The 13,949-nt window shown below is 44.3% G+C and overlaps 1 protein-coding gene across 10 annotated transcripts in view; it reads left to right on the top strand.

The window, feature by feature from the left end:
- Window positions 1-13,949, top strand: part of CEP128 (centrosomal protein 128) — a 446,026-nt gene that overhangs the window by 126,280 nt on the left and 305,797 nt on the right. For all 10 annotated transcript variants that reach the window (XR_012159510.1, XM_073349335.1, XM_073349336.1 and 7 more), the window contains one exon: window positions 10,471-10,821. Coding sequence is in view for 9 of the 10 variants with exons in the window: in XM_073349335.1 (XP_073205436.1) it covers window positions 10,471-10,821 (351 nt within the window). In the remaining variant the exon portion in view is untranslated. The remainder of the gene's footprint in view (window positions 1-10,470; window positions 10,822-13,949) is intronic.

Below are 13,949 nucleotides of genomic sequence, written 5' to 3'. Positions count from 1 at the left end.
ATACCACCCCCGCTGGGCGCCTCCAAGAGGCAATACTTCCCCTCTCGCAAGCACATAGTCTGAGTGTAGCAAAAGTCTTTTAATAACAGAGAGAAACAATGTGGCATTATGTTGGGGAAACACCACCAACCGGATTCATAACACAACCCATGAGCAAAAACAACCCCACCCCAGGCAAATTGGGGCATGCCCTTTTCCCTTTGGTTCTTGAGTCCAGCAACCCCAAAAGTCCAATGCCCCAAAAGTCTCTGTCCCTGGTCAGGGCAGCCCCAGAGTTCGGAAGTTTATCGGCGGAGCTTTACCTCCCAACCTGGGTGGAAATGGGACGGGGGTAAGAGGCACCTTACGTGATCTGAAGCTGACCGCCCCATAGCTCCATAGCGGCACTCCGCTCCGCCAGCCGCCCCACAAAACTCCTTCGCGCAGCTGCACTCCGCTCCACCAGCCGCCCCACGAACTCCTTCGCTCAGCTGCGCTCCGCTCCGCCAGCCGCCCCACGAACTCCTTCGCTCAGCTGCGCTCTGCTCCGCCAGCCGCCCCACGAACTCCTTCACTCAGCTCCACGGCCCACAAGCAGCTCCTGCCATCCACACACTGCTCCGTGTCGAACTGCTTCACCAGCCGTCCCGCAAACTGCTCCACAATATATCTTCAGGCTCCCCCACTACTTAACACAACACTCAGTGATTTCAGCTCTTAGGTGAATTCAGCTTATAGTAGGGGAGCCCCAGTGCTGGTGCACTGTCAGCCCAAAGTGAGCTCAGCAGCCTATAACTAGACTTCTAATGAAATCAAAATTAGCTCTGATATTTCACAGTGGAGAGAGGAGGAAGTGCAATCAGCATGTAAGGCCCTCACCAAGGGGCCCATGCCACCAAGTATTAATACTTGTCCCCAGCCTCTCTCCCTTCACACAGTTTTGGAACCCATGACCCTTGCCTAGCGAGTGCTACTTAGATGATGGTGAATCCCTCCATCGTAACAAAAGGCCACGTACAGTTCCAAGCACAGTTCCCATAATCAGGGTAATAACAATTTATTCTTCCTGCCCCAATAACAGAGACACTGGGGATCCCACAGCAGCCAAAGTGACCATTTGGGCAGCTATGGTCTCATTCTAGGCGTGGTGGGTGTGCCTATGCAAATGAGATCGGCCCCTGAAGTTCTTTTCCACAACTTGCCACACCTCACCACCAGATGTCAGGGTGGAGCTCATCCTGACACTGCTTACATAATAAGCTGGCCTTCTCCCCCTCTCACAAAGGACCCACTGCCACACCCAGAGTCTCTTTCCAGGCAATTTTATTTATTGAAACACAAGCGAAACAGAGAAAATCAGTTCCTCAACCCATCCTAGGCTATAGCTCCCAGTGTTTTCGCCCCTTCAACTCTGTCCTTCCTGCTTTTGGGCTTCTTGCAGGAATCTTCTTTATGTTCACTGAGCACTGCCAGCTAGGGCTTTCTGCCTGGAGGGCCACTTTTTCCTGGCAGATTCCTACTGCCTTGTCTCCCAAGGGACTCTGGCAGCCTCTTCTAGGAGCTTCCTGCTGTGCCTGCTTTTTTCAGCTCTCTGGCTCTGACTCTCTGGGTTTCTCTCAGCAGGTTCCCACTGCCTTCCCTCATAGGGGACTTTGGCAGTCACTCCCAGAGAACTTCCTGATTCAGGTCTGTCTGCCTATTCCCAGGGAGCTATCAGTGAGAGCCCTATGGGTATACCTACACTGCAATTAGATACCCACAGCTGGCTGATGTCAGCTGATTCAGGCTTCTGGGGCTTGGCTAAGGGGCTGTTTAATTGTGGTGAAGATGTTCGAGCTTGGGCTGGAGCCCGGGCCCTAGGACCTTGCAAGGTGGGAGGGTCCCAGAGCCCTGGTTGTTTCCTGAGCTTGCAAGTCTACACTGCAATTAAACAGCCCCTTAGCCTGAGCCCTGAGAGCCTGAGTCAGCTGACATGGGCCAGCAGTTGGTTTTTAAATGCAATATAGACATACCCTATGTCTGCTGTCTTTGCCCCTTTTCAGACTGACTCTCCAGCCTGATTCATTCATGCTTCACCCCTCTAAGGCCCAGGTGTCTTCTCTTGTAGCCCAGTTGGGGTCTGCTGACCAGGCATAGGTGCACTTGCCTTGCTCCCTCATAAAGGGCCAATGTCACCTTGTGTCACCCTCAATGTATTCAATAGCTCTAATGGTAAATATGCAAAGCTAATTCTTCCCCTCAGGCAGTTCCTATTGTGCTGAATGTGGGGATGGGTTGAATGACTATCTTGGCAGAACCACAAAAATAAATATAAAAAAATGAAGTAAAGCAAGACTGGTTTATTTATTTCTAGATAGAAAGTTCTATTTCACTTGCAGGAATTGTTAAGTAAAATGTAAGAACATATGTTTGAATTAATTCTTTAGATCCACAGGCCAGATTTTCCCTGGTAGAAATCAAACTGGTTGCTGGTGTCTATAAGATAAATATGTCTCTTTGTGCATAAGGATAAATAATCCAAAGAAATGTTTCCCCACAGTGAATATTATTATTTATAAAATGGAGGTTAACATTTTACTTCTCCACAGTGAGATGAGTGTCTTCAATTAATTGAACATTGTTTTCTCTACTTTGCTTAAGCTTAGAATAATGTTTCATTAACAAGTACATGGAAAATGTAGTTATATGAACAAGATGTGTTCTCTTATGGTTTGTGGAGAAATAATTATTTTTAATGACCCAGAAAGTTTGGAGAACCTATTATTTTGGACTCGCATCCCTTATGCTGTCACCAGAGTCAGTAAATGGAAAGCGATAACAGCATATGTAATCAAATATTGTTTGGTACATGAATCAAAAGGTTAGCCATTGTATAAAAGCTGTGGAAGGGTAGGCGTAATGATTTCTGATGTTTTATTTGGCTGCTTTAATTTCTACCGTGTTCCAAATTTGAATCCATAGCCTTCAAAGGTTACGTTTAATATGCATCTTCCCTTGAAATTAAACTCATTTGGGTATATAAATATTGCTGCTTAAGTATCTTTTTTTTTTAAATTCTCTTCTCAGGCAGATTTTACAAGTTTAAACAGTTACTTTTCTTGATGAGCCAAAAATCATTTGTGTAATAGGATAGTAGAGCAAGTTTGTGATCATTCTCTATATTTACACTTTTACCAGTAGACACATTCCCATTTTACTTTGTTGATATAGCTGTAAGATTTAGTTTGGTATTCTTATTTATTATTTTAATATTTGTACAACAGTTGTGCCTAAGGGTCCCAACTGAGATATGAGTCTCATTTTTCTCATCTTTGTACAAATACATAATGAGAGACAGTCACTGTCCAGAAGAGCTTGCAATCTAAGCTGACAACACAGACAGTGAGTGCAAAGAGAAAAACTGGTACAGAGAAGGAAGTGACTTGTTGAAGGTCACACAGCAGGTCATTTGTAAAGTTGGGATTAGAACCCAGGTTGACTTTCAGTGTAGTGTCCTATTTACTAAATCACCCTGCCTCTTCATACTCATTACAAGGAATGCCCAGAGAACAATGCAAAAAGTAATGTAATCTTGTTTAGTTGTCAGTCAATTGTAAAATAAGGGTGACAACTTTGTTTTGATGGTGAAGGAGGGATTCTAGGGCTTTCCCCATTTTTACCCACTTATCATTTTGCTCCTCTCCCAAGGCCTTGCATTAGGCTAGCTCTTGCTTCTGGCAAAGGAAGACTGAATGCTGCTTCCTCTGAAATCTAACACTATTATTTTTAGATTAGCCCGAAGGAGTTGCTCAATAGTTATATGAGGTACTCTGCCAAAAGAGGTTAAGTACATTGCCTCTAACTTGGTACTTGCCCTGTGCTAAAGACAGGAGTTAAAACCATTCATGCTTATTGTTTTGTAAATTATTAACCTGAGTAGACAATGACATTAACAAATCATTGCCTGTCTCATTCATTATTCTTAAAGCATCTCATGAGTAGAAAACTGCTACTTCATAATCCATACCTTGCCTAGTTCTGGGTTGTTCAGGGTCTCTAACTCTTACTAAGGTTAATTGTATGTGCATGCAGTGAGGGAAAAATTCTGTTTGAGAAAGGCAGGACTATAGTAAAGAGATGTTGCTGTTAGCACCTGCCCTCCTCCTCTTAATGACTGGTTAACCAATATTTATATATTTAGGATTTTTCTTTTTTTTTCTTTTTACAAACTACAATAAAAGAGCATACATTCAATGCTCTGTGCACTCTTGGCAATCACTTTTTAAAATACACTAATAAGGAAAAAGACCCGTCAGTTACCGGCAATCAAATCAAGTAATGCAGCAAGAGTATAAATATAAAAAGAACTTATCAACCTGCCCACACAATCTGGAGTCCCATACCACCACTAACCAGCCCTACTGAACGCTCCTCTCCTCACAGGTGAGGGAGTAAAAAACATGTGCCCTGAAGGCTAACAAACCGGGCTATCAGAGGCCTGTGGAAGAAACAAGTTAGTGGTCTGGGGCCTTAGTGTAGAATGCCCTGCTAGCAACCCTCTCTTTCTTCACAGTGGGGCTTCCTCTGAGATGCCTTCACTGACTACAGCTGTGGCAGGATGTCATGAGGAGAGAGGATTTCTCTTAACCCTGGTCTACACTACAAGTTTAGGTCGAATTTAGCAGTGTAAGGTCGATTTAACCCTGCACCCATCCACACGACCAAGCCTGTTTTGTCGACTTAAAGGGCTCTTAAAATTGATTTCTGTACTCCTCCCTGGCGAGGGGATTAGTGCTAAAATTGACCTCGCTGGGTTGAATTTGGGGTTGTGTGTATGCAATTCGATGTTGTTGGTTTCCAGGAGCTATCCCAGAGTGCTCCATTGTGACCACTCTGGACAGCACTTTGAACTCCGATACACGAGCCAGGTACACAGGAAAAGCCTCGGGAACTTTTGAATTTCATTTCCTGTTTGGTCAGCATGGCGAACTCAGCAGCACAGGTGACCATGGAGTCCCCCCAGAATCATAGAGCGTAGAATGTGACTACGCTCCCCCTGTCATCTCCGTCCCTAAGGTTATCGCAGATTAGAAGGCGAAAAAACTGCACTGGCGATGACATGTTTTCTGAGCTCATGCAGTCCTCCCGCACTGATAGGGCACAGCTTAATGCAGGGATCGGCAACCTTTGGCATGTGACCCGCCAGGGAAAGCCCCCTGGCGGGCTGGGCTGGTTTGTTTACCTGCCGTGTCCACAGGTTTGGCTGATCGCGGATCCCACTGGCCCTGGTTCACTGCTCCAGGCCAATGGGAGCTGCGGGAAGTGGTGGCCAGCACAGCCCTCTGCCCACACCGCTTCCTGCAGCCCCCATTGGCCTGGATCGGCGAACCATGGCCAGTGAGAGCTGCGATTGGCCAAATCTGAAGACGTAGCAGGTAAACAAACTGGCCCGGCCTGCCAGGCAGCTTCCCCTGGCCTGCCGCGTGCCAAAGGTTGCTGATCCCTGGTAATGCATGGAGGCATTCAGTGGTAGAGGCCAGGAAAGAATTAAGTGAGCATGAAGACCGGAGGCAGGACACGATGCTGAGGCTAATGGGGGAGCAAACTGACATGATGAAGTGTCTGTTGGAGCTGCAGGAAAGCCAACAAGAGCACAGACCCCTGTAGCATCCACTGTATAACTGCCTACCCTCCTCCCCATGTTCCATAGCCTCCTCACCCAGACGCCCAAGAACGCAGTGGGGGAGGCTCCGGGCACCCAGCCACTCCACTCCAGAGGATGGCCCAAGCAACAGAAGGCTATCATTCAAACAGTTTGATTTTTAGTGTGGCTAAAATAAGCAATGTGGTCTTGTCCTTCCCTCCTCCCCCACCTCACCTGGGTTACTTTGTCCGTTATCTCATTTTTTTTAATTAATAAAGAAAGAATGCATGGTTTCAAAACAATAGTTACTTTATTTCGAAGCGGGCAGGGTGGTTGGCTTACAGGGAATTAAAATCAACAAAGGGGGCGGGTTTGCCTCAAGGAGAAGCACACACCACTGTCACACCGTAGCCTGGCCAGTCATGAAACTGGTTTTCGAAGCCTCTCTGATGCACAGTGTGCCTTGCTGTGCTCTTCTAATCGCCCTGGTGTCTGGCTGCTCAAAATCGGATGCCAGGCGATTTGCGTCAACCTCCCACCTGCCATAAATGTCTCCCCCTTACTCTCACAGATGTTATGGATCACACAGCAAGCAGCAGTAACAATGGGAATGTTGGTTGCGCTGAGGTCTAACCAACAGTGCCAGCGAGCTTTTAAATGTCCAAAGGCACATTCTACCACCATTCTGCACCTGCTCAGCCTATAGTTGAACTGCTCCTTACTACTGTCCAGGCTTCATGAGCCATGGGAGCAAGGGGTAGGAGCGACCACATGGTGCTGCCGGCTGAGAGAGCAGCCTGAGGCAGAAGCCTCCAGCTCGCAGGAGAGCAGAGTTGCGGCAGAAGTGGTGGAGCTGTACACCATGCCATGGAGGTTGCTAGGTGCTGGGCAGGGAAGTTGTTCCAAGAACCCCTGGCCAAGCTACATGTCCGACGAGGACGGCTACCAGTCCTACTGCACTGTCTGTTGCAGAGTTGCAGGAGAGCAGAGTTGCAGTGTAAGCTAGCCATGGTATGGCGTCTGCACGGGTAACCCAGGAAAAAAGGCACGAAACGATAGTCTGCCGTTGCTTTCATGGAGAGAGGGAGGGACGACTGACGACATGTACCCAAAACCACCTGCGACAATGTTTTTGCCCCATCAGGCATTGGCGCTTAACCCAGAATTCCAATTGGTGGCGGAGACTGTGGGATAGCTACCCATAGTGCACCGCTCTGTAAGTCGATGCTAGCGCGGTAGTGAGAATGCACTCTGCCAACTTAATGTGCTTAGTGTGGACATATGCAATTGACTGTATAAAATCGATTTCTATAAAATCGACCTAATTTCGTAGTGTAGACATACCCTTAGGTAGGTTCCAAGCCACTTAGGACTTTTTATAGGTCAAATAGTCATAAAATTTAATCCAGAAATAGACAATTACTTTGTTCAGTGATCTCAGAGTGTGTTGTTGGGAAAGCCTGGAATCCAAGAGTGGCTTCATCTACGCTTTAAACTCAGGATTTTACCAAGATAAAATAGCACTGTGTGCTTCTTTTTCTTTGTCTAGTTAATCTTGAGAATAAGCACCAAGATAATGATGCTTTGTCAACAATATTATGAGATCATCCACTTAATAAGTGCCCTGTGCTTTGCTTGTGGCCTTTGCTGGATTGGTATATCAATAAGATATAGACAGACTGTGTTTACTTGAATTCAGATGGAAATAAGTTATAAAGTCTTAGTATTGGTGGGTAGAGAATTTACATTATTAGATGATTGATAATTAATAGTAATATTTAATTAAAAGGTATAGTTGTTTATATATCTCCGTAGCCCCATGTTGATGCCTCTCCCACCTCTGAAGATTAGCCCTTCACATCACAGAACCATACAATTTGACATACCAAAGCAGATGAATAATCCATCAAATCTGGTATCCAGCCTCTGGTATCAGCCAATGCCTAAAGTTTTGTAGAAAGGCAAGTGCGCTATTCTAATGTGCTTGGTCAATAGTATAACAGTGTACATGGAGGAAAGCAGGGAAATTCCTTCTTGGTGTCCTGAAGCATAGGAGATGACATACGCACATTACTCTGAGAACCCTTAAGGATAATCCTTTTCTTTTTACCCATCCTCATGCCCTTTTTGCATGGCAATCATCCTTCCTGCTGACAGCATGGGAAGACTCTTACAGCTCTTGAACATCTCCCTTTCGTCATCTGTAATAGAACATGGCTTCTTCTGGAGGCTCAGTGTTGCAACTGTATTGGCTAGTGGGGTTAACTGTAGAGTCATAACAGTCAGATTTCTCTTTCTAGAAGCTGAGCCTATTGCCTCCCCGTGCTCTTTCAGCATCTGCTGTTCTCTGAAAAAGAGGTGAAGGTCTCAAAATCCGATGTCAAACATTCTAGAACATAAAGTTGCCTCTGGACCCATGAAGGCAGCCAGATTGGGTGAACACTAAAAATCAAGTTTCTACAAACATCACTGAAATGGGGGAAACAAAGATTACATGATACATAAGCAAAATTATTGCTAATAAATAGAACATATGAACGGCCATACTCTGTAAAACCAAAGGTCCATCGTGGCCAATGCCAGGTGCCCCACAGGGAATGAACAGAACAGGTAATCATTAAGCGATCCATCTCCTGTCACACCATCCCTGCCTATCCTGGCTAATAGTCATTGATGGACCTATCCTCCATGAATTTATCTAATTCTTCTTTGAACCCTGTTATAGTCTTGGCCTTCACAACATCCTCTGGCAAAGAGTTCCAGAGGTTGACTGTGTGTTGTGTGGAAAAAATACTTCCTTTTGTTTGTTTTAAACCTGCTGCCCATTAATTTCATTTGATGACCCCTACTTCATGTGATATGAGAAGGAGTAAATAACATTTCCTTATTTACTTTCTCCATGCCAGTCACGATTTTATAGACCTCCTTACTCGTCTCTTTTCCAAGCTGAAAAGTCCCAGTCTTATTAATCTCTGTTCGTATAGAATCTGTTCCATACCCCTAATCATTTTGTTGCCCTTTTCTGTATCTTTTCCCAATTCTATAAAATATCTTTTTTGGGATGGGCCGACCAAATCTGCATGCAGTATTCAAGATGTGGATGTACCATAGATTTATATAGAGGCTATGTGAAATTTTCTGTTGTCTTATCTATCCCATTCCTAATGATTCCCAACATTCTGTTAGCTTTTTTGACTGCCACTGCACATTGAGTGGATATTTTCAGAGAACTATCCACAATGACTCCAAGATCTCTCTCATGAGTGATTACAGCTAATTTAGATCCCATCATTTTATATGTATAGGTGGGATTAGGCTTTTCAATGTGCATTATTTTGCATTTATCAACATTAAATTTCATCTGCCATTTTGTTGCCCATGCTATTTCATGAAGCATTTGTGGAGCTTTAATATACAGAAAGATGGTTGTATAAATTGGAGAGGCTGCAGACTCATTTATGTAGAGAGCGATGAATGTCAGAATATGTAAGAAGTTTAAAATTACATTTCCTTTTGACCTTTCTATATTAAAATTAAAATAGAAGGAAAGCATAGATCAGGGATCGGCAACCTTTGCCATGCGGCCTGTCAGGGAAATCTGCTGTCAGGCCGTGCCAGTTTGTTTACCTGCAGCATCCGCAGGTTTGGCTGATCACAGCTCCCACTCGCCGCAGTTCACTGTTCCCAGCCAATGGGGGCTGCAGAAAGCGGCGTGGGCCGAGGGATGTTCTGGTCACTGCTTTTTTAATAAAACCCTTGTAACGGGGTGCAGACTTACCCAGCAGCGCCTCCTACTGGCTGTCTGGGAATTAGCTCTTTTTACCAGCTCCGGAGTGCCCTCTGACAGTGTCTTGCCATCACTGGCCCCTGTGTCCCTCCCGGACCCCGGTGTCCTTTTACCTGGGGTGCTGCCCCTCCAGGCAATACCCCACAGATCTGGGTCGCCCCTCCCCGGGAAACCCCCCACCTTCTATCGCCACCTTGCCTCAGCCTATGGACTACTGCCAGTCACCATCTAGCCCCCTTTCACTCGGGCCGACTGCAATCTGTATAAGCCAGTCGTCATGGGGTTTGGACCTGATGCCTCCGCCTACTCTTGGGCTGCCCTGTTACAACCTCAGTACCCTGTCTTAGGCCGTCTGCCAGTCCTGCAGCCTGGGGCTTTTCCAGTCTGGAGCCTCCCCACCCCTCTGGCCTTCCCCAGCCCTGCTTCACCTCAGGTACCCTGGTATGCTCCCCAGGAGCCAGGCCTGTCTCCCCCACAGCTAGAGGAGACTCTGTGTGCTCCAAGCAGGGCCCTGATAAAGCCAGCCGTGGCCTGACTGGGGCATGGCCCCCAGCTGAGGCTGCTTCTCCCAATCAGCCCTGCTCTTCCTTCCCTGCCACAGCCCTCTCCCTGGGCTGTTTTAAGCCTTTTAAGGCAGGAGCGGGTGACCACCCCGCTACAACCCTTTTAAAATTTTTTTGTCTGCTTATGAAACATTCAGGAACAGGTGGTTGAGTGAGGGAATATTTGACTTGTGATTAAGTATTAGATATTGGCCTCAGTCACAAAACTTAAGCCAGGATTTTAAGCACCAAAAGGGGACTATTTGGATTCCAGGTACTTACAGTAAAATTCAAGATAATATAAATGTACTGTTTGTGCCCTCTGTTGGAGCACTAAGAGTTGCCATTATAGGGAGATGTATTCTGTGATATAACAGGTTTTTCTATCTTTAGTTATAATGATCTTCTAAGTTGTTGCACATCATCTATAAATTGGAAAGTGATTTATTCATAAGCTACACTGTATGTTGCTTTACTACTATTTCATATTGTGTATCTCTAAGGACTGTACTTTTATAATACAATATGTTTGTATACAGGTGTTAACATCTGACTTGGAAAACAGGGAGAAGCAGCAGCAAAGGATGCTGGACCAGCTGAAGGAGATACAGAGCTGCTACAAGGCCTGTGAGAGTGAACGTAGGCAAACTGAACTCCAAACTGCTGAGCTGGCCAAGCAACTTGAAGAGTCTACTAAGGAAGCAGATCGGTACCTTGCTGAATTCAGGAAGTCTGAGACCCTTAGGCTAGAGACTGAGAAGAAGAAAGAAGAGTTGAAAGTGAAAGCTCAGGAATCCATTCGACACTGGAAGCTAAAATATAAGAAACTGGAACGTGATATGGTGAAACAGAATGAAACCATCAATCAGCTGATGGACAAGAGCAATCAGGTAAGAGCAGAGCCTTTATTTTTCCTCTCCTTTCCCTTTTTATTTTAGAAGTGGAGAGGAGGATGTGACATATGCACCTGCCATCTAACCACTGCACTGTGACTTTACATAGGCCACAAACCAAAAACCGGTATATCAATAAGATATAGACAGACTGTGTTTACTTGAATTCAGATTGAAATAAGTTATAAAGTCTTAGTATTGGTGGGTAGAGAATTTACATTATTAGATGATTGATAATTAATAGTAATATTTAATTAAAAGGTATAGTTGTTTATATATCTCCGTAGCCCCATGTAGATGCCTCTCCCACCTCTGAAGATTAGCCCTTCACATCACAGTACCATACAATTTGACATACCAAAGCAGATGAATAATCCATCAAATCTGGTATCCAGCCTCTGGTATCAGCCAATGTCTAAAGTTTTGGAGAAAGGCAAGTGCGCTATTCTAATATGCTTGGTCAGTAGTATAACAGTGTACATGGAGGAAAGCAGGGAAATTCCTTCTTGGTGTCCTGAAGCATAGGAGATGACATGCGCACATTACTCTGAGAACCCTTAAGGATAATCCTTTTCTTTCTACCCATCCTTATGCCCTTTTTGCATGGCAATCATCCTTCATGGCAGATACTAATGACTTTCTGTTGACCTATGCTGGATTCATACTGTCAGCCTAGAAGGAAAAGGAGGGGTTTAGATTTAATAGGAACTGGGCAAACTTTTGGGAAAAGGGGAGCTTGCACAGGAAGGATTGGCTCCACCTAAAGCAAAATGGAACCAGGTTGTTGGCACTTAAAAAAGTTGTTGAACAGTTTTTAAACTAAGGACTGGGGGAAAGCTGATGGGGCAGAGGAGCATGTGGTTCAGACAGAGGCATCCCTTAGGGGAGGAGCTATTAATGGAGATTCTCTATGTCCTAGTAAGGGGGAAAGGATGGAAGATGATAAAATACGGATAGGATCTGATGAGAAACAGCAAATGAAAAAGAGTCCCATTCAATTACATCGTGTAATGGCAAACAGCTAAAAAGTGACAAGTTTTAAAAGTGCTTATATACCTATAATGCTAGAAGTCTAAATAATATGGGTGAACAAGAGTCCCTTGTATTAAATGAGGATATTGATATAATAGGCATCACAGAAACTTGGTGGAATGAGGATAATCAATGGGACACAGTAATACCAGGGTAAGAAATATATTGGAAGGACAAAACAAGTCGTGCTGGTGGATGAATGGCACTATATGTGAAAGTAAGATTTTTACTTCATTTGATTCTGTGCTTTAATGAACCAAACTGTACCATAGAATCTCTATAGATAGTAATTCCATGCTCAAATAAGAAGAATATAGCAGTAGAGATATATTACTGACTACCTGACCAGGATGGTGATGGTGACTGTGAAATGCTCCAGTAGATTAGAGAGGCTACAAAAATAAATAACACAATAATAATGGTGAATTTCAGCTATCCCCATATTGCCTGGGTACATGTCACCTCAGGACGGGATGTAGAGATAAAGTTTCTTGACACCTTAAATGACTGCTTCTTGGAGCAGCTAGTCCTGGAACCCACAAGAGGAGAGGCAATTCTTGATTTAGTCCTAAGTGGAGCACAGGATCTGGTCTAAGAGGTGAATATAGCTGGACTGCTTGGTAATAGTGACCATAATATAATTAAATTTAACATCCCTGTGGTGGAGAAAACATCACAGCAGCCCAGCTGTACCATATCATGTCAGAAAAGGGAACTACATAAAAATGAGGAAGTTAGTGAAACAGAAATTAAAAGGTACAGCACCAAAAGTGAAATCCCTGCAAGCTGCATGGAAACTTTTGAAAGACACCATAATAGAGGCTCAACTTAAATGTATACGCCAAACACAGTAAGAGAACAAAAAAGTGCCACTGTGGCTAAACAACAAAGTAAAAGAAGCAGTGAGAGGCAAAAAGGAAGTTAAATCCTAGTAAGGAAAATAGAAAGGAGCATAAACTCTGACAAATGAGGTGTAAAAATATAATTAGGAAGGCCAAAAAAGAATTTGAAGAATAGCTAGCCAAAGACTCAAAAGTAATAGCAAATATTTTTTTAAGTACATCAGAAGCAGGAACCCACGGGGCCACTGGACGATCAAGATGCTAAAGGAGCCCTCCAGGACAATAAGGCCATTTCAGAGAAATTAAATTAATTCTTTGCATGGGTCTTCACGGCTGAGGATGTGAGAGCGATTACCTTGGAACGGGTCCCATATGAGGAGAGATTAAAGAGGCTAGGACTTTTCAGCTTGGAAAAGAAGAGACTAAGGGGAGATATGATAGAGGTATATAAAATTATGAGTGGTGTGGAGAAAGTGAATAAGGAAAAGTTATTTACTTGTTCCCATTATATAAGAACTAGGGGCCATGAAATGAAATTAATGGGCAGCAGGTTTAAAACAAATAAAAGGAAGTTCTTCTTCACACAGCGCACAGTCAACCTGTGGAACTCCTTGCCTGAGGAGGTTGTGAAGTCTAGGACTATAAGAGTCTTTCAAAGAGAACTGGATGAATTCATGGAGGTTAAGTCCATTAATGGATATTAGCCAGGATGGGTAAGGAATGGTGTCCCTAGCCTCTGTTTGTCAGAGGGTGGAGATGGATGGCAGGAGAGAGATCACTTGATCATTACGTGTTAGATTCGCTCCCTCTGGGGTACCTGGCATCCCGTTGGTAGACGGGATGCGGGGCTGGATGGACCTTTGGTCTGATCCAGTTTGGCCATTCTTATGTTCTTATGAGGTTTTGGAACAAATTGATAAACTAAATTGTGATAAGTCACCAGGACCAGATGGTATTCACCCAAGAGTTCTGAAGGAACCCAAATGTGAAATTTCAGTACTATAGTTTGTAACCTATCATTTAAATTCACTTCTGTACCAAATGACTGGAGGATAGCTAATGTGACACCAATGTTTTAAAAAGAGCTCCAGAAGTGATCCTGGCAATTACAGGCCGGTAAGTCTGACTTCAGTACCAGGTAAACTGGTTGAAACTATAGTAAAGAACAAAATTGTCGGACACATAGATGAACATAATTTGTTGGGGAAGAGTCAACATGGTTTTGTAAAGGGAAATCATGCCTCACAAATC

This window comes from Lepidochelys kempii, chromosome 6, assembly GCF_965140265.1.
Source record: "Lepidochelys kempii isolate rLepKem1 chromosome 6, rLepKem1.hap2, whole genome shotgun sequence".
NCBI classification, from domain to species: domain Eukaryota; kingdom Metazoa; phylum Chordata; order Testudines; family Cheloniidae; genus Lepidochelys; species Lepidochelys kempii.
The sequence above is the reverse complement of the archived record's forward strand: the minus strand, read 5'-3'. Positions and strand labels throughout refer to the sequence as shown.